The 23,903-nt window shown below is 34.6% G+C and overlaps 1 protein-coding gene and 1 long non-coding RNA gene across 3 annotated transcripts in view; one reads left to right on the top strand and one right to left on the bottom strand.

The window, feature by feature from the left end:
- Positions 1-23,903, top strand: part of PIK3C3 (phosphatidylinositol 3-kinase catalytic subunit type 3) — a 125,734-nt gene that overhangs the window by 79,408 nt on the left and 22,423 nt on the right. For both annotated transcript variants that reach the window (XM_004059352.5, XM_063699187.1), the window contains 6 exons: positions 3,115-3,243; positions 4,206-4,275; positions 6,113-6,177; positions 9,174-9,258; positions 14,976-15,050; positions 23,144-23,312. In XM_004059352.5, the coding sequence (XP_004059400.3) occupies positions 3,115-3,243; positions 4,206-4,275; positions 6,113-6,177; positions 9,174-9,258; positions 14,976-15,050; positions 23,144-23,312 (593 nt within the window). The remainder of the gene's footprint in view (positions 1-3,114; positions 3,244-4,205; positions 4,276-6,112; positions 6,178-9,173; positions 9,259-14,975; positions 15,051-23,143; positions 23,313-23,903) is intronic.
- On the bottom strand, positions 10,725-23,201 carry LOC129528392 (uncharacterized). Its single transcript, XR_008673667.1, has 3 exons — positions 23,092-23,201; positions 11,560-11,698; positions 10,725-10,844 (listed from the first exon to the last, which is right to left on the bottom strand). It is a non-coding gene; the product is annotated as an uncharacterized lncRNA (long non-coding RNA).

Raw genomic sequence — 23,903 nt, forward strand, 5'->3', positions numbered from 1 at the left:
TATTGACTGGCCACCAGTTCAGGTAGAAACAGCTGATGCAGCTGCCTTCTCTAATCATGCTCAGAGGACCAAAGGCCAGAGCATCATTATCTGTCAACATCATACTGAAAGATCTTTGTGAGACATGGTGTTTTATGTTTTGTGATTCTAGTGGTAGAAAGGCATAGTTGCATTGAATATTACTGTGCATGAGTTAAGAAAGGGCTCATAGAACAACAACTAATGTATATACACGGGTGTAATTATAGTAGGAAATAGTTCATATTTTTTAAAAAAGTGTGTTTCAAGGCAACCTCATATTTGGTCATGGGTTGCAGCCCAGCTCATATGACTAAAACGTAAGTTTCATAAAGCAATCCCTAACTTTAACTGGGTGTTATGGATAGATAGTTACCATTATTTTTAACATTATTCTGTTGCTTTAATTTTTAAATGTTGCTTACAACCTATTGGTTTTAAAACTCTCTAACAGATTACAACCTTCAAGTTAAAAATACTGGTATTACTATATGCAATTTGAAAATACTGGTATAGGAGATACAGTGCAATTTTTTTTTAGTCTGTGCTTGCAGTCTACTGGAGACTGAAATGTAAAAAGCTATGCACAAAGTAATACAGATATAACAACTGGCATTCCTTTGGGCTAGAACTCCCAAAGAAGACCAGCTTCTAATATTCTTGAACACTAAGGACTCATCAAGAGCAGTGAATTAAAAAAGTAATTTTACCATTTTTTTTCCAACCATGGTGCAAAAGAGTATCTAAGACATACAGCAGGGGTTTTAAGAGTGGAGTATAAGAAGATATATCTCCCTCTATTGGTAGGTGGATTCTAGACTCATACTCCTTTTAATTATAAAAAATTATAATTATGTCTTATGAAACAAAATATGGGAAATCTTTTTGACCTCAGTATTCAGTCTTGATTATTTTTCTTTCAACTCTTAAGTATATGGGCATTCTTAAAAATTTTGAGGTGGAGTTTAGGAATAATGGTTCTGAGGCAGTTGCTACATAATATTAGTTATATAGAGTGTCTCTGTGTAGGGAGTTGCTACTTTGGCTCATGGATGTCTTTGAGAATCTGATGAAAGTGATGGATTATGCACTTCAGAAAATTGCCCGTATGCTTACACATACACTGAAATTTCTGCATACACTTGCAGAGGATCTGTGGACTCCTGTTTTCCTTGTATGAGCTCCTTAGAGCTGAAAAGGCTAGGGACCCTTATTTCCAGTAGTTTTAAAAGTAATTTTGTAGACCTTAATGTAACAGCCAAAGCTGGATATTCATGGAGACTGGACCCCTTAAGGCACTGGGATAAGTGCATGTTATCCTGTGGTTGTTTTCTTGCTTTAAATTTCAGATGAAATCTAAATTAGATGAAATCATATTGAATCTCAAAAAAGAAATCACAACAAAGATTCTCCTGCCTGTCATTTATCTTTGGGAAGATAACTTCCAATTACTAGGGCTCAAGGTAATTTATAAAATAACTTTTTCACCAGGAGTGATAAAAGGATATTCCAAATTTAAGGTAATTTAAAATTCAGAATTTTATTCCAACTAGAGTTTGTAAGTTTTAAACATACATTCTCTGAACCATTTTCCATGTTTTTGTTTTCCCCCAGCATTTTATAGGAAAGTTTTCAAGCATACATCAAAGTTGAAGGAGTTTTACAGTAGACAACTGTGTATCTACCACTTTAATTCTGTCATTAACATTTTGCCATTTGTTTTGTCACATCTGTTCACCCATCTATATGATGTTTTTTGGGCCATTGTTTCTCTTGGTTATTAGCATTTTTTTTTGTTTTTGTTTCTAAATTTCTTTGACTCATTTTTTTTCCTTTGGATTAATATATTTCTCCAAATTTTTGTCTTATATAATTTCTTCTCAGTGACCAAACTCAATAGGGTCTCTCTCAGAACAATTTTCTGACCATTTATGTCCAGAATATCCATCCTAGCATGCCACTTTATGTGAGGTTTTATATGATTCCCCCTTTCTAAAAAGAATATAATTTCTTTATTTATTTTTTTGTTGTTGTTGATTTAAACATATACCTAAACTAATTTAGACCTTCATATAATTAAGGGAAGGACTCTGGGGAAAACATAATATTATTCCAGAATAAAAGATACAGATATTTGAGATCTCCTCTCATTTTATAAATGAGGAATTTGAGTCTTAAAGCTGCACAACTAGTACAGATTGAGCATCTCTAATCCAAAAATCCAAGATCTAAAATGCTCCAAAATCTGAAACTTTTTGAGTGCTGACATGATGCCGCAAGTGGAAAATCCTCCAGCTGACTTTATGTCATGCATTACAGTCAGAACACGGTCAGAACTTTGTTTCATGCACAAAATTACTAAAAATATTGTGTAAAATTACTTTCAGTTTATGTGTGTAGGGTATATGTGAAACGTAATTGAATTTCAAGTTTAAACTTGGGTCACAGCCCTAAAATATTTTATTATGTATATGCAAATATTCCAAAATCCAGGGAAGTCCAAAATCCGGGGAAGTCCAAAATCCCAAACATTTGCAAGCATTTCTGTTATGGGATACTCAACCTGTAGTATACTTGCCATTAACAACCAGGGCTCTTGACTTTGCATCTGGTACATTGTTATGTTGTACTGTTTCACCTTATTTATTTCAGTATACCTCTAAAAATAAAAAAATGGTGATAGATATATAAAGAATGTCTTCTTTGTATTAGGCATGGTGCCAGACTATTGACCTGTATAGTTTCTGATTGCCTTAGCAACTCTGCAGAAGAGATGGTATCTTATTTTACAGATGAGGAAACAAGTTAAAGGATATGCATAAGACTGTCCAGCGAGTACCTGGCAGAGCTTGGAATGTTTTAACCACATGACTGATTGCAGAGCTTGTGCGCTTTCCATCGTGTAGTCTTCTGACTATTAGCTAGTTCACTGTTCTTTCCAGTATACCCTAATGTATCTCATTGAAAACCCAACTTGTTTTTTAGGTCCTATTTACCTGTGTATTTATCTTATATATCAACATTTTCTTGTATGTATAGTACACTTTTATGCATTAATTCATGGCCAGATTTGAAATCAATATTTTTATTTTCCAGAGTGCCCTTATGCCTGCACAGTTGTTTTTTAAGACGGAAGAGGGAGGCAAATATCCAGTTATATTTAAGCATGGAGATGATTTACGTCAAGATCAACTTATTCTTCAAATCATTTCACTCATGGACAAGGTGAACATGACCTTGTGTTGGTGGGGAACATTTTTTTCGTTTTGGAATACTGTGGCTTAGTTCATTTGCTGTTTATGGAACAGAAGTATTTGTAACATTCAGGTACGATCCTAGAAAGCTCAACAGTCTCCACTTGACCTTGAAAAAATTTAGTTGCTTTTATACACCAGAATGGTTTTTGTGTTGAGATAAAGTGGAACTGTATGTGTTCCATTAATTTTTTTTCCAAATTAAGTTCTCTAAATAAGGGATTTAGTAGTTTCCTTCCTCTTAGTCTATTAAATTTTTTTTAAATCCTTTTAATCCCATCTGTGTCCCTGGCATTAAAAAGTACATGCTTGCCCTATTTCCCTTTTTCTGAGCTCTAAAGTAATTTATGGCCAGAAAGGACTGCATGAAGTGATAGGAACAACCCTATTGTTCATTGAAAACTGCTGACAGAGATTTAGAGTAGATGAAAAATTTAGCATACCATCATCTAAGTACTTAATAAATTTAATTTTGATGATCAAAGTTAAATTAACTATCTTTTTTTTTTTTTTTGAGTTGGAGTTTTGCTTTTTGCCCAGGCTAAAGTGAAGTGGCGCGATCTTGGCTCACTGCAACCTCTGCCCCCTGGGTTCAAGCAATTCTCCTGCCTCAGCCTCCCGAGTAGTTGGGACTACAGGCATGCACCACCACGCCCAGCTAATTTTTTTATTTTTTAGTAGAGACAGGGTTTCACCATGTTGACCAGGCTGATCTCGAACTCCTGACCTCAGGTGATCCACCCGCCTCGGCCTCCCAAAGTGCTGGGATTACAGTGGGGAACCACTGTGCCCGGCCTAAGTTAACTAATTTAAACTTAATTTAGCTTAACTTCCTAAATCTGTATTACGTTAAACTGCTATACTATTTGCCCACAAAACTGTCTTTTAACAGTCTTTACATTTGGTTAATATATTTTACCTTTTGATTAAAAGCTGTTACGGAAAGAAAATCTGGACTTGAAATTGACACCTTATAAGGTGTTAGCCACCAGTACAAAACATGGTAAGTGTATTTTACATCATTATTGTTTACTTTAGTGTACATTGTGTGTACTTTTTCAAATTGAAAATTTTTAAGTATGTTAGAGATACAAATAAATTCCATTTGTAGCACTGAAGACAAGTTGGACCTTCCTGCCTGCTTCCCTTCTGTCTTTCCTTCTTTCCTGTTTCTCAGTAACTACTGATTAATGTAACTACTGGTTAATGTAGTTACTGAGAAACAGGATATTTCAGACATTCCTGACAATCCTGTAGACACACATACACATACACACACACCCTGACACACACAAACCATTTAAGTCTTTTCAAGATGAATAATCTCTGGGAGTTTGGTAGAAGATTCCCTAGGAATGCTTGCCTAATGCTTACTGTAAATTCCATAGTCTTGCTGCCCTTCCTGCTTCATACTAGTAGTTACTGAGAAACAAAATATATGCGTTAGGTTCCTATCCTTCCTCTGGCCACTCCCAAATCTTTTTGATGCCTTAATTACTCTTCTCAGTTTCTTCTCAGAATGATATTTTAAAAAGTGCAAATGTGCATCTTTATAATCTTGCAAAAAGTCATTTGTTAGCTTTCATTTTCTCTTGGGACAAAGACCCAAAAAACCTTTACCTAGCTTCTAAGTGCTTGCATAGTGCGACACACCCTATGTCTATCTTTCAAGCCTCTTCTTTTTGCCACTCTTCCCCTGCATCCTGGGCTTTAGCCATACTGGCTACCTTCTGTTTTATCTAATGCATTGTGCTCTAAGGCCTTCACATACACTGTGATCATTGTCTCAAACATTCTTTGCTCCATGGCCTATTAACTTTATTATCCTTGAAAACATGGCTCAAATGTCAGATGTCCTTCGATCCCTGCTGTAAGTTAGGTCTCCTTACACTACTTCCTTTCATAGTACCCTTTATTCATAGTATTTACCCAAGTGAAGCTTATAAGCTTTAAGATCCATGTAGGCAGTGTCAAACATCTATTTTTACTTACTTGGCAAATTTCTTCCGGCATGGTCAAGAAACAATAAATACCTATTAAGTGAATTAGTGCCAACTATTCTGTATTTATGATGCAAGAATAAATGAGATATTTCTTATTCTACAGGGGTATATAATCTCCTAATTTGCATGCAAATTGTTATCCTATAGGCTTACCAGAACCAGATCATGATAGTTTATGATCCTGAAATATTGTTTGCTTCATCCAACTTTTTTTTTTAATATATCCATTGTTTTATGTTTCTGTTGTCTTCAGACTTATCAGACTGACTTTTTCTCCTTCTTCCACATACTGTCTGTCCCCTTTCCTTTTTTTTTTTTTTTTTTTTTTTTTTTTTGGTAGTTTAAGGGGTTTACACATCTGTTATTACCAGGAAATGACAGAAGATGGAATATTAGACAAAAGGAGCCATTACATAACAGTTTTACATACAGCTTTTAGGGTTAGGTAATTGTAATCCACAATTCTAGATTTCTTATGGTGATTTTAAATTTGGAATATTTTAATTGGTATATGTTGTAAATCTATAGAAAGAAGAAATTTTTGATGCTAGGTTTAAGAAGCTTAGTCTGTTAGTTTTCGTTTCTCATATTTTATAATAGAAATTAGCCTAGAGAAACATACAGACTAAATCAGCTTAATTTAAAAAAAAAAATGTTTTCTTATAGGTCCTATGACATAAATGCCAGTACAAACTTAATGTAGTGTACACTGATCTTTTTAAGTTGTTCAGATATGGAATGCATTTATTCAGAGATGAGGATTATTCTTAGCAGAACCTGTATTTTTATTTCTTAACCAGTAGCTATGCTTAATGCAGTGCATACATTTCTGTGTAGGCTTCATGCAGTTTATCCAGTCAGTTCCTGTGGCTGAAGTTCTTGATACAGAGGGAAGCATTCAGGTATGGTATCAATAAAGATTATGCAATTCATGAATATATTCTTGTCATAAAAAATTCAGTCTTTATAACATAGAGTTAAAAATGAAAGTCTCCTTTTATCATTTTTCTTTCTTCAAGTTTTTTTTCTTCCTTTATTCAGAAGTAAGCATGTTCGCAGTTGAAGATTCTTCCATTTGTTACATAGATTCTCAGTTCCTTGAACAGTGCATTGCGTATCAAGGGATCAGGCATTAATTGGTGAACACAGCCTGGCCAACATGGTGAAACCTGTCTCTGCTAAACTCACAAAAATCAGCCGGGCATAGTGGCATGTACCTGTAGTCCCAGCTACTTGGGAGGCTGAGCCAGGAGAATCGCTTGAACCCGCGAGGTGGAGACTGCAGTGAGCTGAGATCACATCATTGCACTCCGGCCTGGGTGACAGAGCAAGACTCTGTGTCAAAAAAAAAAAAAATAACCAAAAACAAAAAAAACAGAGTTAATTGGTGAACAAATTAAAATTTGTTAACATTTATTTATACTTGCATTATATTCCAAAGTATGGAAATGTTGTAATTTATTTGATATTAATTGATGAGCACTTTATTTCCAGTTTTTGTTATTCAGAACACTGCTACAATGATATTGTTGCTCATCTGTCTTTTGTACAATTATTTAAGACCCCCTATACTCTCCCTTCAACTATTGCTCCCCTTTAAATATGAGAAAAGGTGAGTGGTTCTGTGACAAAGTAATGTATATGTTTGGATTTTTTTTTTTTTTTTTACCCTTGAAATACATGGATTAGTTCTTATAACATCTTAATGGTTTATTTTTGTTATTTTTTAAATATAATTTTCCTGCTCCCCTTTGTAAAAAAAAAAAAGGTATGTAATTAAAACAAAAATGGATACACCCGAGATGAAAGATAATACACAGAAGGGCTTGGTAGATGATATTTGATACAGTGTGTTTTTGCCTTTCCCTATTTAATTGTTCCATTTATTCAGTATGGGAGTCAGATTTGTAGAAAAGTATTACTCTGATTCTTTTGCAAAGCAAGTGTTTATTCTGTTCTTTGATTTGGGGTACAGTCATGTGCAGTGGTTAAAAGCTCAGGCTTAGGACATCAAACTGCCTGGGATTGAATTCCACCTGTGTAACTTTCCAGCTCTGTAACCTTGAGTGAACTGGTTAACTCTTTTTGCAGAGAAAAGTTAACATAGTAGCCCTAAGGTTGCAATCTTTGGAAAGGCCTGCTTGCCAGGAGATTGGTCATTGGCTTTCAGCATGTTCCCTTTGCTTCCTAATTGATAAGGGTGGTTCGCTGTGCCTAGATTGTTTGTTCAAATAATATGCTTTATACTAAACAACCCGCTTTCCTTCTGGGAGTCTGGAATTTTGTACTTGCTTGACAAAGGTTGCCTGGGTCACCAGTTCCTGATAAAACCTTGGTTTCTAAGTCTCTAATGGGCTTTCCTTGTCAGAAACATTGCACCCATGTTACTGCTTTTTATTTTTGGCTATTGGAAAAGAAGCTCACTGTGTCTCTTCATAGGACAGAGAGGGCTAGGATGCCTATGTATGAATTTCTCCAGATTTTTTCTGTGTATGTTTTCCATGTTGATTCTACTGTGTATCTGTTCTCTGTAACAAACCTTAGTCGTGGTACAACTATGAGTTTAGTCTGTAAGACCTTCTAGCAAGTCAAACCTGTCAGTGGTCCTGGGGACCCGTTTAACATACCCTTCAAGACACCAGTTTTTGCATCTGTAAAATTTCGGTAATAACCCATATTACTCCAGGATTGTTCTGAAGAGGACCTGAAGTGTACTTAAAGTTTTTAACATGGGCCCTAATTGCCATCGTTGTTTCATAAAGTTTTTCATTACTTACATTGTTTTGTGTAATTACGATGTTATAAAATGAAAACAGTGACAGTTTGTATACTGATTCTTGGCTGCACATCTGATCTGTGTAAGTGATTTACCTGGGTCATAGATCACATTCAGCTTTACTTGATAATGAAAAGTTGTTTTTCGATAATTAAAAGTTGTTTTTCAAAACAGTAACACTTCTTGTGTTTCTCCTTGCTACACGTCTTTGCCAAATCGTAGTGTTGCCAAACTTCAAACTCTTCGTACCTTCTTTTTGGTTTGCATTTCCCTGATTATCTGTAAGGTTGAATGTATAAAAATATATGTATAGGCCATTTGTTTCTTCTGTGAAGTGCATGTTCACATCTTCCTGTGGCCCATGTTCCTGTCGCGTTGTTTGTATTTTTTGTATTGATTTATAGGAGTTTTTAAATATATATTCCAGATGCAAATCCTTTGTCAGACATACAGGGTATTCAAAAAAGGTGAAAACATAGGATAAACTTTTTTTGTTGTTGTTGTTGTGAGACGGAGTCTTGCTCTGTCGCCAGGCTGGAGTGCAGTGGTGCGATCTCGGCTCACTGCACCCTGTACCTCCCAGGTTCAAGCAATTCTTCTGCCTCAGCCTCCCGAGTAGCTGGGACTACAGGTGCCTGCCACCACGCTAATTTTTGTATTTTAGTAGAGACTGGGTTTCACCATGTTGACCAGGATGTTCTTGATCTCTTGACCTCATGATCTGCCCACCTCGGCCTCGCAAAGTGCTGGAATTACAGGTGTGAGCCACCACATCTGGCCAGGATAAACTCATTTTTTAATAGTACGTTAATTGTATTTTCAGATAATATGCTCTGTGGTTTTGTTTGTTTGTTTGTTTTTTGTTTTGCCTCTAAATGTAAAAGAATAGGTGCAATTGGTAATCTGGGGTGGGTGGTGGGGGACATTAAACACAGTTTCCCCTAGTGGAAACTCTAGTGTATTTATCGTACTCTTAAAATTGTTTTGTTCAGTCAGCATCTCTCATACTGTATTTTGATTAAGCTTTATACTAGACACTTGCTGGTCATTATTTACAGTTTCAAAACACCTAGTTTGTTTGTTTGTACTTAATTCTAAAACATGTAAATAATGTCTTTGCAGAACTTTTTTAGAAAATATGCACCAAGTGAGAATGGGCCAAATGGGATTAGTGCTGAGGTCATGGACACTTACGTTAAAAGCTGTGGTAAGTTTTTCAGGCTATTACTTTCCATTGATCAGATAAAGAAGAGCAGGCCATCCTGATATTGCCATAATCATATACATTTAGAACATGTTAATATTTAAATGCTCTATAGGAAGAGTAAAAGATAAATGTTGATTAAAGTAGTCATTGATGCTTTGACGTTATAGTATTAACAAGGTGTAAATTCTATTTAGTCTTTCATGGATATGTCTTTGTAATCACTGAACTATTTTATAATCACAATTTATCTCTTCCTGGAAGCTGTTAATTTTCCATTAGATTTTCTCTATTTTTGAATAACAGAAACTAAGTAGACCATGGGAAAAGTTTCAATCAGAAATAATTGTGCTTTAGATAAAGTTTAAGAGCTAAGATAATGGTGCTTCATTAAGAGGGTGCCCTTGTGGTATTTTAGAGTCAGTCCTTATGGTCCATTCCTAGAAATAAGAAAGCAGTAGTAGTATTTCCTAGAAATAAATAGTAAGTGACATAGGGATTAATTTTTATTCTTCAGGCATTTATGTCTAACTTCACGAAGGTTATATTCTACAGGATTTTTTTTTTCATTTTCTTTATTTTTTTCTTTTCTTTTCTTTTCCTTTTTTCCTGGAGACAGGGTCACACTCTGTCACCCAGGCTGGCTGAAGTGCAGTGGCGCAATCACAGCTTACTGCGGCCTGGACCTCCCAGGCTCAGGTGATTCTTCCACCTCAGCCCGCCGAGTACCTGGGACTGTAGGAGGTGTGCACCACCACACTTGGCTGATTTTTTTTTTGTATTTTTTGTAGAAACAGGGTTATGGCATGTTTCCCAGGCTGGTCTCAAACTCCTGGGCTCAAACGATCACCACCTGCTTTGGCCTGCCAAAGTGCAGAGATTGAAGGCATGAGCCACCATCCCCAGCATGTTTATTTTTTTATTTTGATTTTTTGTATAACTAGATTGTTTAAGGGAGGATTGGTAAAGGAGTTGACACTAGAGTTGAGCCCTGAATGACAGGATATATGATGTGTTATAACTATTTTATATAAGCGCTATATTTGTTTATGTCCCTATTTATGCCTATACTTAAGCTGAGAGAGCAAGAAGAGAGCTTTCTAGTTAGTTGTTAAGACTATATTTAAACTTGCATATCATTTTCTGGTTTGGAAGTTGCTTTCTTATACATAATATTTTTGTGTTTTTCACAACACCCCTGTGAAGTCACCTTCCAAATTATTTTGGACCTTATTTTCAAATTTATTCATGATGATACATTTTTGTCTGAAAAGCAGAAAGAAAATGAACTTTGAGAATATGGAAATAAAATTGTGTTTTATAAATTAGAATCCTTTATAGTTTTAATTCTTGTTTTTACTATAGGAATATAAACATATATTACATGTAACTGAATTTGTTTGTAAACATGATTACATGCAGTATTTAAAGACTTAAAAACACTGAAGATTTTGAGAGAAAATGTTTACCCTTGTCCTCTTAACTCTGTATTTCTCTCTCTTCCCTTGCTCCTTTCTTGTTTTTCTTCTTTATTTTGCCCCATTTCTCTTCTGTTTTTCTCAGACCTTCAAGTCTATGTTTTCTGTGATCTAAAAAAAAAATTGCATATCATCTAAAGGCTGAACTAGGCTGAACATCCAAGATGGATCACTCACATGATTGGCAGATTATACTGTCTTAGCTAGGCTTATTGTGAATCACCTACACATGACCTGTCCCTGGCTTGGGCCTCTCAGAGCTGGGTTCCAAGAGCAAATATTCAGACAGACAGGAAATGGAAAATACTGGTTTCTGAATGCCAGGGCTGGGAACCTGGTACTATATCAGCTTATAGTATAACTATATTTTGTTATATTCTGTTGTTCAGAGCAGTCCTAGAGCCTTCCTGGATTTGAGGGGACGGAATATATATAGATCCAAGCACTGGATGAAAAGGGTGTCACAGAATTTGTGGCCATTTCCATTAGTACCTTATTACATGAGGTGTTTTATATACCCCCAAATAATTATCTTTTACCTTTTTGCTAGTAGCATAGTTATTGTAAACCTTTTAAAGTCATAAATCTGTTTAATAAAGAAATACTTTTTCCACACAAAATACATACACACACGCTTGCCCTGTCAGTATTGACTACAATTTGAAAATTCTGCTCATTAGTAAAATTATCAGAATGGTATGTTACAGGTACATGCTTAATGTCGTACCATTGTGTGTTTTGTATAGTGGTCCATTTTGCCCCAAGAGCTACTGAAAATATGACTGGCTTTTTCATGGGGAAAGAATAGCAATTTAAATTATCTTACCTATTGGACAGTTAAATTCACATTATATCTTATCTCTCCCCTTTTTTCCAACATTTCACATGTATTCATTCCTCTGTAAGTGATTTAATGGCAGGCCTTCTCTTCATCTAGAAGAGCCTTCTGTTTTCTGTATGGCATCCTGTATGACAAAATAATCTGTTTTTGTGTAACTTTCATTTTAGAAAATAATGTTTTAATGTTTTTGCAGGGTGTAAGAAAAAAATTGATAATAGTTTTGGTGACATCTTTTCCAGATTATCTAAAGTCTCAAGTCTATATCATGCAGCTAAATGTGGGAATACTGTTTATTCTCACATACACACATATCTTTACTAAGTAAAGGGAAATAGGATCAGTGGTCTATTTGTCTTTATGTTTTTCTTTAAGTCAAAGTTTTTTTATAAAAACAATTTCAAGATGTTTTATATCTCACATGGAGTAAAAAAACTAACAACATTGTTTTGACAAGATTTTCTTGGACAGAAATAGTGTTTCCATTGTTGTATAGTTAAAGAATAACATCAATTTCCCTAAAAATTTTCTAGCAAATTTATTTCAGGTCATCTTAAATCATTCTGAGTATTAGTTATCTCCTCAACGTTTCTGAGGATCATCCCATTCTTACCTCAAATGTTTTGTTGTTATTTTTCAGGATATAGCCTTGTTTAAAGTGCCCTACTGAGTATTGACACTTTAAACTATTGAAGCACTCTAAATTTTCATCTTTACTATTAAATATGGCCATATGTTGATACATATATTTCACTTGACTAAACATGTTTATCAGAATGACCATCCAACATATTTATGACCATAATCCACTGAGCCAGGGCAAAAGACCCTTACTTATTTTTGCATTTCCATATAACAATGAAATGCACTCTCAAATTTGATGATGAGTAGTTTATAGAAATATTTTGCTTTATCGTTAGGATTAAGCATAATTCGTGTATATCCAGTTACATGAAAATTTTAGATCAGAATTAACTGTTGCAACACAGGTGAATCAGTATTCTATAGAGATAGCTAAACTTGAAACAAAGTAAATAGTGACAAAAACTAATTGTAATTTATAATTAAAAAATGGGAATAGTAAGTAGGTCTGGATTGAACAACTCAGCTGCACTGATGTACAGTGATGTTATTTTTCAAAATTGTAGGAGTTTCGCTTGTCTTCATATGCACATTATCGGTAGTTTAGTACCCTTGAGTGGCAGGTAGATTTCTACAAATCACATATTAGAGAACCTAAGTGTACTAAGTTCTCATATGTTCTCAGGGTACTGTACTTAGTTTCTCTTTAGGAATATCAAATTTAATATCCCTCAGTAAGTCACTTAGTTATTTTTCAATGGGGAGTCTGTAGTCATTTTTGAAATTGCATGTATTGTGGCAGTTTTAGAGCAGTGCTACTTAAAGTGTGATCTGTGGACCCACAGTATTGACTTTACCTGGGAGCTTGTTTGTATTACAGAATCTTGGGCCTTACCCGACTTCTGTGATCAGAATCTTCATTCTAACAGGATTTTCAGGTGATTCTTATGTTCATCAATACACTAGAGTTTAGAGAAGGCTTTTCAACCTTTGGTGTGCATAGTAATTTTTGAAAGCTTGTTAAAATGGAATTGTGGCTGCTGCCCCTAAAAATTCTGATTCAGTAGGACTGAAGTAAGGCTGAAGAGTTTACATATTTAATAAGCTTTCAAGTGATAGTGATACTGCCAGTCTGTGGGACCACATTTTGTGTAGCAATGCTCTAGATCAAGGGTGAGTAAGACTTTTCCCTAAAGCTTTGCAGATAGTAAATATTTCTGGCTTTTCAAGTCAGATGATCTGTGTAACCATTCAACCCTGCCATTGTAATGCTTAAACCAGTATGTAAATGAATGAGTATGACTGTGTTCAAATAAACTTTACAAAAACTGAGGGGAACCAGATTTGACCATCAGGCTGTAGTTTATTCTCCCTTCATCTAGATACCCTTTAAGTCCTCCTCAGTGGACCACTAAAGGTTATCGTTGCATTTAGCTGCAGTTAACATAATGTACCTATAGTGATTTAATCATAAGAGTTTATTTTCTCTTCTGTGACAAAACTAGTTATAAGAAATTGCTGTTGTTCTAACTATTTAAGGTGATTAGGACCAGGTGAAGGCTCTGTGTTTCTCTGTGATTCTCTTGCCCTTTTCTTTATGGTCTGCAACTACAGTCATCATGTCGCAATCTAGACAGGAAGGAGAAAAGGCCTAAAGGGCTAACCTCCTAGCTGAGTCAGCCACTTGCTTAAAACTGCTTTCCTTGCATCTATATTTGCTTACATTTCATTGGACACAAATCCCAGCCCAGTGACTTTGAACAATACTATTAATTCTTGGAGCCTGAAGTTTTTCATTTGAAGGATGGTTATCTACTTAACTGGCATCATTAAACAGGTTAGAAATGATGAATATGATATGCCTAGCTAAGAGCCTAGTCTTCAGTACATTGTAACTGTGATTATTATTAATTAATACTATTTTTCCAATAATTATGCCATTGCTTAAGTTGCTTTTGGACTTCTGGAATGGCCTTCAGAGCCTAAGTCAAATGAACTTTATTATTTATTGAATTTGAACACGGTTATAAGTTCATTAACAGGTGGTCCCATCTTGTTTTTACACATGGGCTGAAATAAACAGGTTTTTGTAAATATTGCTATAGTTTTATATGTTTACAAGTTGTGTTTGTTGTCAGGTTATTAATGGTAGAAATAAACATAGTTAAAAAAACAAACTCCAAAAGGGTGCTATTTGCTAAATTCTGTTTAAGTAGTTTCAATAAATGCTAAATTTCCAGACTTTTTTTAGAATAAAAAGATAACAGAATACAGCTAGAGCCAATGTCTCTGCCTGTAGCCTTGATCATGTAATTTTTCTTAATGCTTTAGAAGATTATTGTGTTAACTTCATAAATGTCTTTACCACTCAAATGAATGCATTTGGTTTTCTATCTGCTTCCATTTCAAGATTATTTTTCCACAGACTTAAGAAACAATTTAACCCTGCATTTACTTATGTTATCTTATAGATAACATGGTTACGAGTTGTGGGATAATTGACAGTTGACTTTTAACTGTGTCCAATTTGATATTAGAATTGCTAGGCCCATGTTATAATTTAAGGTCTCCTGAACCTAACTTAAGTTTTGATGCAAGTGACTTTTGTAATTTAACAGAATTCTACAAGATTTTCTGTTTTAAATAGTACTTTGAGTTTCAAGTGACAGACATAAAGATTGCATATTTGAGAATTCAGATGAGAAACCAGAGACATTAGAAAACAAATTGATATTAAAGTTGCACAAACTGCTTTTATATTCAGTAGAATGTATAACCTGGTTTGCATTTGTTTTCACATTTTTTTTTAACTGTTACTGCAGCTGGATATTGCGTGATCACCTATATACTTGGAGTTGGAGACAGACACCTGGATAACCTTTTGCTAACAAAAACAGGTAACAATTAATGACTACCAGTGACATACATTGTATATGCCCATGGTTTTTACCCCTGAATCTATTTACTAACAAGATAAGTTGTGGCCTGGCGCGGTGGCTCACGCCCGTAATCCCAGCACTTTGGGAGGCCAAGGCGGGTGGATCACCTGAGGTCGGGAGTTCGAGACCAGCCTGACCAACATGGAGAAACCCCGTCTCTGCTAAACACACAAAATTTGCCGGGCGTGGTGGTACATGCCTGTAATCCCAACTACTCAGGAGGCTGAGGCAGGAGAATCCCTTGAACCTGGGAGGTGGAGGTTGCAGTGAGCCGAGATTGCACCATTGCACTCCAGACTGGGCAACAAGAGCAAAACTCCATCTTAAAAAAAAAAAAAAAAAAAAAAAAAAGATGCGTAATTGAAGATAAATCAGAGAGTCTTAAAAATTCCTTTAAATGTTACCTTGGAAGAACATTTAGGGAAAGTCCTTTCCCTTGTAAGAATTGCTTTAGTAGTAATCCTACAGATGGTCATTTTGCCCACACTTCTGTACTGGAAATGCCTCTTTTTATGGAAAGCCAATAATGTATACAAGTAGCTTAGTCTCTTACTGTATAGCTCTAGTTAGATTGTTAAAATGTCCTTTCTCTTACAAAGTGTGCTTAATTCACTTTAATATCTACCTTTAATTATTTGCTTTTCCCCTTGGAGTTCTATGGGATAATCATTCTCAGTCCCCTTTGTCCTGACAACTCTTTAGCCCTATGTATTTATCTTTATGCAGACAGCTTCCAAACTTACAGCTTTTTACCTCAGTCCATTTCATTAACTTCAAATTGAAATATCGAACTGCTTACTTGAAATTCTCATTATATATGGCCAGTTGTAAAAGGTTGTCCTTTCCTCTACTACCTGCCTAAAACCTGTTTCTCACCTCATTTTCCCATTTCAATAGATAGCAACATCACCTACCCAGTTGTTCAAGCTCTAGACCTCAAAGTCATTCTTAACATGTCTCTTGGCCTCATCTCATATACTGAACCTATTAGCAAATCTTGTCTACTCCTCAACTCCAAAGTAGATCATGAAGTTACCCACTGTCTTCATTTTTACTACTTTGACCCCACTTGAAGCAACCAATATATGTTGCCTAAACAATTTGAATGAAATCTGAATGCTTTATTGGGGCCTTGTGGCTTGTCCAGGCAGGCCATTTGTCTGAATGTCAAATCACTCCTGCCTCAGACAAGAGCCTTTGTTGTTTTCTCTTTCTGGAAAGTTATTTATTCAGATCTTTGCAGGGCTGACTTTAGTTATTAAGTTGAAGTTCTAATGGCATCTCTTTAGAGAAGCCCTTTCTAACTCTTTGATCTGTAATAACATATCTGCCCTCTTCCTCCAATGCTCTCTACTTATTACTGTGTTGTTTATAGCACTTATCACTAGCTGAAGTTACCTTTTTTGTTTAATTCAACAACTATTTATTGAACAGCTAGTAGATGCTGGGAATACCAAAGTTAACAGAACAGACAGAAATCCTTGCTCTCCTAGAGCTTGTTGAGTTCTTATCATCATCTTCTCCCCTTCAGGTTGCAAGTTCCATGAGAGCAGGAACCTTTGTCCATTGGGGTTACCCCCATGCCTCTGGACCTTGAACACCACCTAGCTAAAGTGTTCAATAAATCAGTGTTGAATTAATGACGAATAAATACTTCTGCTCTTCCATGAACCTGTCTGGGCTAAATAATTCAAGTTTCTTCAGCTTTCTGCAGAAAGCAGATGTTTACGTTGCTCTTTAAATTGGTCTCTCAAAACATTTTCTGTTTTGTTTGTATTTCTCCAAATTGTGATAATAATAATTTAACATAATACATCAAGAATAATCTATTAATATAATGGCCCTATTAATTTATAATTTGGAATGTCATATATTCAGTTTTTAATTATTACATATGAAAAATCATCTGTTAGAACTTGCATGGGTGATGTCATGTCTGTGTCAAAGCCAGTCAATCTCCTTAATAACCAAGACCAAAAGAATATAATCAGAGTGTCATGCAGATTCTTGGCTGATTTGCTCATTTGGCAGCGGATATTTATAAAACATTATGGTGTATTTGGAGAGAATTGTAATTTGGAAGTTTTCATGTGTTATTTTCATTAGCTCTTTTTTATCGGTTGAATCTTTTAACCACAAGAATCAAGCAACCAAAATGATTCCATTTTTTTCCAGATTGTAATCATTTACAACTACAATGGAATTCTTTAATATAAAAATAATGCTAAATGACGAGTTAATGGGTGCAGCACACCAACATGGCACATGTATACATATGTAACAAACCTGCATGTTGTGCACATGTACCCTAAAACTTAAAGTATAATAATAATAAAATAAAAAATAAAATAAATAAAAAAGAATTTGCCAATGAAAAAAAAAGGTAGTATTACATCCGTAATTTTATATTCACAAGTTCTACTTGATTCTTTTTTTGGAAATTGATAAACAGTCAGACAGTATAAAAAACCTTTTTCTGTTATACTTTGAAAAGTGCCCTTGTGTGTATTTGTGTGTGTGCGTATGTGTGTTTTGATGGGGGTATTTAAGAGTGAAACTGGAAGGAAGAATCTGCGTAATACACTTTTTTGGCCCAGGTCTCAGTTACTTGTTTAATGGAAATTGAATTAAATTTCAGAAACAGAAGCTTTAAGCTTTTGTTAACAGTTTTCCACTAGAGGGTGCTCCAGCTTTGCTTTTTCAAAACCAAGATTTTACCCTAAAACGTGCATAAGTAAGATGCACATTTTTTTTCCTATTAAAACAGCAGTTCATTTTTTCTTAACTGCTCTGTAATTATTTCATCCAGTTACATTATGCAGTTAGCATTTTATATCTTTCTTACTGGATACATGTTTTCAAGTTTTTAGTTTTGGTTTGGATGAAATTAGATTGTATAAGGAGAGACTGAGTATGTCAAGACAAATAGGAGTATAATGCATTCTTCAAGTTCTAACAATTTATAATAATTTTAAAAAGTTTGTGTCTCTAGTCATTTTTACTGAGAGTCTATATTTCAAAGTGGTTCTAAGTTACATTTCATATATGTTATAAATAGACTTTGTATAGTTCAAAGTGAATTTTGAATGTGGTTCAGTGCAGGAAATGTATTCCAGTGTTTTTAGTTTAAAAAATGCCTCGACTGTCATGAAGACTTGTCCATTGTATATTTTGAGTTTATTATGCCTTCAAATTGAAAACTTTGGGTTCTCTTACATAACTGTCCAATCTTTCAATGGCTGATGGAGCATTTTTTAATAATCAAGTAACATTTTTCTTATTCTGCAAAATACAATACCTTTGTTTTCTGTACTCATTTGCCAGCCCAAGCAGGTTTAGAGTCTAAGATTCTGCTTTAGATTAAAGTGGTTTTGAATTTTAATCGGACTTCCACTGTTTCATCTGTGTCCAGTTCTTTGATACGGGGGATGGAGCAGAAGAAGGAGCCATGCAGATTTCATTTCACTAATATTTTTGGGGGACTTAAACCAGACAAACTATTCTACGCTGTAAATATAGATGAAATAGAAAATGATCCAGCTAAGAACTCTGGGCATGTGAAAGAAAATGATTCGCTGCATATAGAGAATGTCAAAATCTATACAAGAGTAATGTTCTCAAATGCAAAATATTAGTCTCAATTATGGATGTCCCAGATCTTTTTTCGGCCCATGCTTTGTTTTTGAATACTTTTAGCTTGGTTGAAGTTTACTCAGCTTGCACAGCAGAGGGCGCTGTGTATCCACCATAAATGTAAAAGTGTAGCGATTGTATTGTCAGTGTATTGTCATGTGATTAATTATAACGCTGTTTTCTTGAAACAAGTTTGGGGTGAATGATATTTTACTTATTAGTGCATTACTATTGAATTCTTTTTTTATTATTACTGTAGAATTCTTTGGACAAGAAATTACAAAGCTAGGCTGTGGTGTGGAGTTGAAAAATAATAGATTTTTTCCCAAGAATCATTGTCCTTAGGAGAAGCTTTAAAAAGCTTACTTAGGGCAATCAGTTGTGACAGGATTCAAATGAAACATGGTTTGAGTTTATCCCAGCTCTTTGGAGAAAGGTTAATTTTTTTGTTTTTATTTTTGGGAGTTTGAGGAAAGAGGGGAAGGCAGTATAACTGAAAAATATGTTCACTGCTTATGGTATACTTTTTAATGCAATCAGGATTTGAAATTCATTTGTGAATAACTGAAAAATGTTCACAAAAGTAAACAGGGAACTGGTATCTGTACTAAATGGAAAGTTCATTGTGAGTCCTAAGGATGGCCCTCCTGATCTTGAGTTGCCATTTGTGAGAGAGGTAGTAAGTAGCTTTTCTGTCTGCCTTGACACTTTAGAGTAATACACTTTGAAACTTTTCTCAGAAAGCTCAACATAAAGAAAAATGGTTATTCTTATTGTTATCTTAATTGGACATTTTCTTTCAATATAGCTCCTGTAATACAGGGTTCTCTAGAGGGACAGAACTAATGGTGTGTATATATGGGCAGGAAACATTCAGCACGAGAGAAAGATGTAGGCTGGGAGGCTGGGCAAGTCTCTCTTTTCACATTTTTCTGTCTGCTTTTATCCTAGCTGCGCTGGCAGATGATTAGTTTGTGCCCGTCTAGATTAAAGGTCTGCCTTTCCCAACCCACTGACTCAAATATTAATCTCCTTTGGCAGCACCCTCACAGACACACCCAGGATCAATACTTTGTATCCTTCAATCCAGTCAAGTTGACAGTCAGTATTAACATCACAGCTTCTATCCTGATTTTCTGTATTATTCTTTAATTTTGTGTGAAAATGATTATTTTTTAGACCAAGAAACAGTCTTTCAGAGTGGTTAATTTGTTTGGCTCTAAAGGCAAATTTTTGCATTTATTCTGCCCCTCCCCCGTTGGATGACTTTGGGTAAGTTACATAATATGCCAGTAACTCAGTCTCTTCTTCTGAATCTGTAAATAATGATAGAACCTCTCTCCTAGTGGTGCTGTGAGGTTTGAATGAGATAAGTAGACTTTTGCTTGGTATTGAGCACATAATAAACATTCCTTAAGGGCTATTAGGTTTTGTTTGCTTGTTTGTTTTACCACCATGAGATGAATAATGCCTTTTTTTTTTAACTTATGTAGTTGTTATTTGGACTCATACTATTAGAGAGAAGAAAATAGTTAATATATTTCAAAAATTTCTTTTTCACACTTGCTATAATTTGGGTATTTGACTCCTCCAAATCTCATGTTGAAACTTCATCCCCATTGATGGAGATAGGATCAAGTGGGAAGTGTTTGGGTCATGGGGGTGGATTCTTCATCAATGGCCTGGTACTGTGCTGGAGGTAATGAGTGAGCTCTTCTGTTAGTTCCCTTGAAAGCTGGTTGTTAAAAAAGAGCTTCGTACCTCCTCTCTCATGCTACTATGTGATCTCAGCACATGCCAGCTCCTTTTCGCCTTTATAGATTATTGATCTTTATACTGAAAACTATTATTGTAAAATATTGCATCATTGTGCTTTTAACTGAGTGAAAATACTGCTAACCAAGTATATTGTAAGGGTTTAAGTAATAAGTATTGGGAACAGAGAGTGGGAGTATAAATGTAGGGAGCCTTTTTAATTCTGAAAATATAGGTTTTGCTAGAAGAATAAATTGCTGTTTGCTACCTTCTGTATTTCTAGGTTTAATGATAGGGCAGTAGGAAAGATACGACATTCAATTAAGACAAGAGGCATTTTAAGGAAAAAATGGTAAATAAATGCCAGGTTATATATAAAAAATTGAAGAGTGGGAAACTCACTGGAGTAGGATGTCAGGGAAGAATTTTTGGAGTTGGGAATTATATGGAATCTTTAAATATAGAGTTTGGATTATAAGGAACAGCAGAAGAAAGTCAAGTAGAAGGAGGAGAGTAAGAAGAGGTATGAAAAAAAGAATGAATACGGTTTTGACATTGGACACGTTTAATTATTAAACAAAATGGAAATTTAAAATAAACTTTACCATTAAATACTGTCAAAGAGAATAGTGTATATTCTCTTTAATCCAAGAATTACAAATGCCTCGAACTACGATTTTAGAAATAAGTTCATGTTATTTATGCAAATAACAGGAAAATGTAATTAGCACCTCTTACTCCCTATGTTTTACAAGTTGGAGACAAAAGGAGGTTAACAACCAGTTTGTTTTATGTATACTTTATTTCTTGACTGTTTAAGGTGGTAGATTCGAATAAGATCATACTCTCTGAACTTCTTAAACATTTTTTAAAAATTTCATTATGTGTATTTTTTGAACCTTTACAAATTGCATTTTCAGATATTAACTTTAAAAAAAAACATTCCCTTCAGTATTTATGAAGATGAATTTTCTTAAAACATTACATTAATAGGCTCTTTTGAAAATACATGGCTATTTAACTTGTAAAGCATAATATAATTTCATTGTTAGATACTGAATCTTTTACACCTTTTAATTAAGTAGTAATCCTGTTGTTTGAGTTTTCTGACAAGAAGGATAGAAATACACTCTTCATTTGTAAACAGTGATACATAGCCAATATTGGAATTCCAGTAATTCCTGTAATGAAATGAAGAAAACTGGGATAGGTTTCGTATTAAAAGCATGGAGCCCATTAAATAAACCATGCATGATGACAGTTTTGTGTCAGAGATTGACCAGATTGGTCATCTGTTCAAGTATATTGGTAACATTATTTAAATAATTAAATAAAACCAAGGAAAATGTATCTACACCTGTAATATTGTGAGCTTCTTATTTCTTTACCTCTTATGGGGCAGAATCGTGTGTATCCAACACGGTAAAAGATATATGAGAACTTCAAAATGAGAATAAAGTACCAAAAGAATTGCTTAGCTTAGTTGAACAGAGGACACATATTTAGTTGAAGGTGGTAAAATGGTTAACAGAAATTGATCATGGACTTTTCATCAGATCATGGAAAACTGAAATCATAGCATACTCCCCTTGAACCTTAAGAGACTATAGGGATGCTGCTTTTCCAGTGGGTACTGAAGTTATCAAATTCACTTTTGTAAAACTGGTTCCTCATATTTGTTGAATTATGGACTTTCCTTGGGAATCTGGTGAAGTATATTGATCTCCCCCCAAAATCAGTTTCATTGTACTTAGAGACCATTAAAGCCCATTTTGGGATTCCGAAAGAGTAGTTTTTCAGTCATAAATCATTCAGTAGTTTCTTTTAATGGAAATGAAACCCCCTCCATGTTGACATTTTATGATCTTAAATATGTACAACATGAAACCTCATAATTGTGCCTACTCTTACATACTATACAATGAAAACAGATTTATAAATCAATCTATGTTACAGATTAGTAAAATTTAACAACATTAAAATGATAGGTGGTATATTATTACAACTAAATTGCTATTTACATACTATACAATGAAAACAGATTTATACTATACATTACTGTTATATACTATACAATGAAAACAGATTTATAAGTCAGTCTTTCTTACATATTAGTAAAATTTAACAAGATTAAAATGATAGGTGATATATTATTGTAACTAAATTGCTATTTATGCTAAGAATATGGTTTTTAAAATTTTTCCTTTCTAAAATTTTTTTTGAGTAATAATAAATTAGAAGGATTCATCTCAGGAATATTTAAAGAAATAATTTTCTACTGTATGAAGGGCACTGTGCTTAAACTTTAGCACAAAAAATTTTCTACAAGATTCCACTTTCTACTGTTACATTAAAAAGTTATCCAGGCTCTGACCGTCTTTGATTCTAAAGACTTATAAATAGGATTTAACATTTTTAGATTACCATTACTTTGACACAATTTTAGGCATAGTTTCGTCTGAATGAATGAGTTAAAATGGGTTAATTATGTTCCGAAGGCCACTCTCAAACCTGCAGTTAGAAATATCGAAGAATTTAATAGGCTTCATCGTGAACTAATATTCTTTATGAAGAGACACTGTTTATATCAATTGTGTGACATATCACCTACCCAGTTCTTTAAGATAATTCTGGAAACAAATGAGTTTCTTGTCAACATCCAGGCAAACTCTTCCACATAGACTTTGGATATATTTTGGGTCGGGATCCGAAGCCTCTTCCTCCACCAATGAAGCTGAATAAAGAAATGGTAGAAGGAATGGGGGGCACACAGAGTGAGCAGTACCAAGAGTTCCGTAAACAGTGTTACACGGCTTTCCTCCACCTGCGAAGGTAAGTTGATTTGCTTGGCACAGAGAATTTGGGTAAATTTATTTTATTTTATAGAACAAGAGAATTTGTTTAAATGTATGCATTCTTTAGCATTGATCACTTTTTCAAAATGACAAAGGCAACAATATTTCCTATCTTACATTTAATACCAATTTTGACAAACTGTCAAATATCAAAGGAAAAAGACATAAACTTTCTTGCTTTCCCACTATCTTATTACTATATCCCACCAGCTAGGAAGCTGGCATCACATAAGATGAAGCAAACATGGAGGCTTCCAACTCAGTGGGGTTGATGTCACTTTAATAAAGTATACTTTGACAGTACTGAGATAGAGAAAAGGTTAAGAAACTTCGTACCATTCAGATCTGCCTGAAGACAGTCCTGGAGTATTACAGTCACCTACTGGGTTCTCTTCCTTCTCCCTAGCTGACTTCCTATTTCTTTATCAAAGAATATAGGATATAACTTCTTTAGAGTGATATTAGTTCAATCATTTTTATTCTTTAGCCTTAGTTTTGGGTACTCTTCAGGAATATTCAGAAGTTTGCTCAATGATTGTGGTAAATGTTAAATATGATTTTTATCTCT

The sequence above is a fragment of the Gorilla gorilla genome, chromosome 17 (genome assembly GCF_029281585.2).
Source record: "Gorilla gorilla gorilla isolate KB3781 chromosome 17, NHGRI_mGorGor1-v2.1_pri, whole genome shotgun sequence".
Lineage (NCBI taxonomy): Eukaryota > Metazoa > Chordata > Mammalia > Primates > Hominidae > Gorilla > Gorilla gorilla.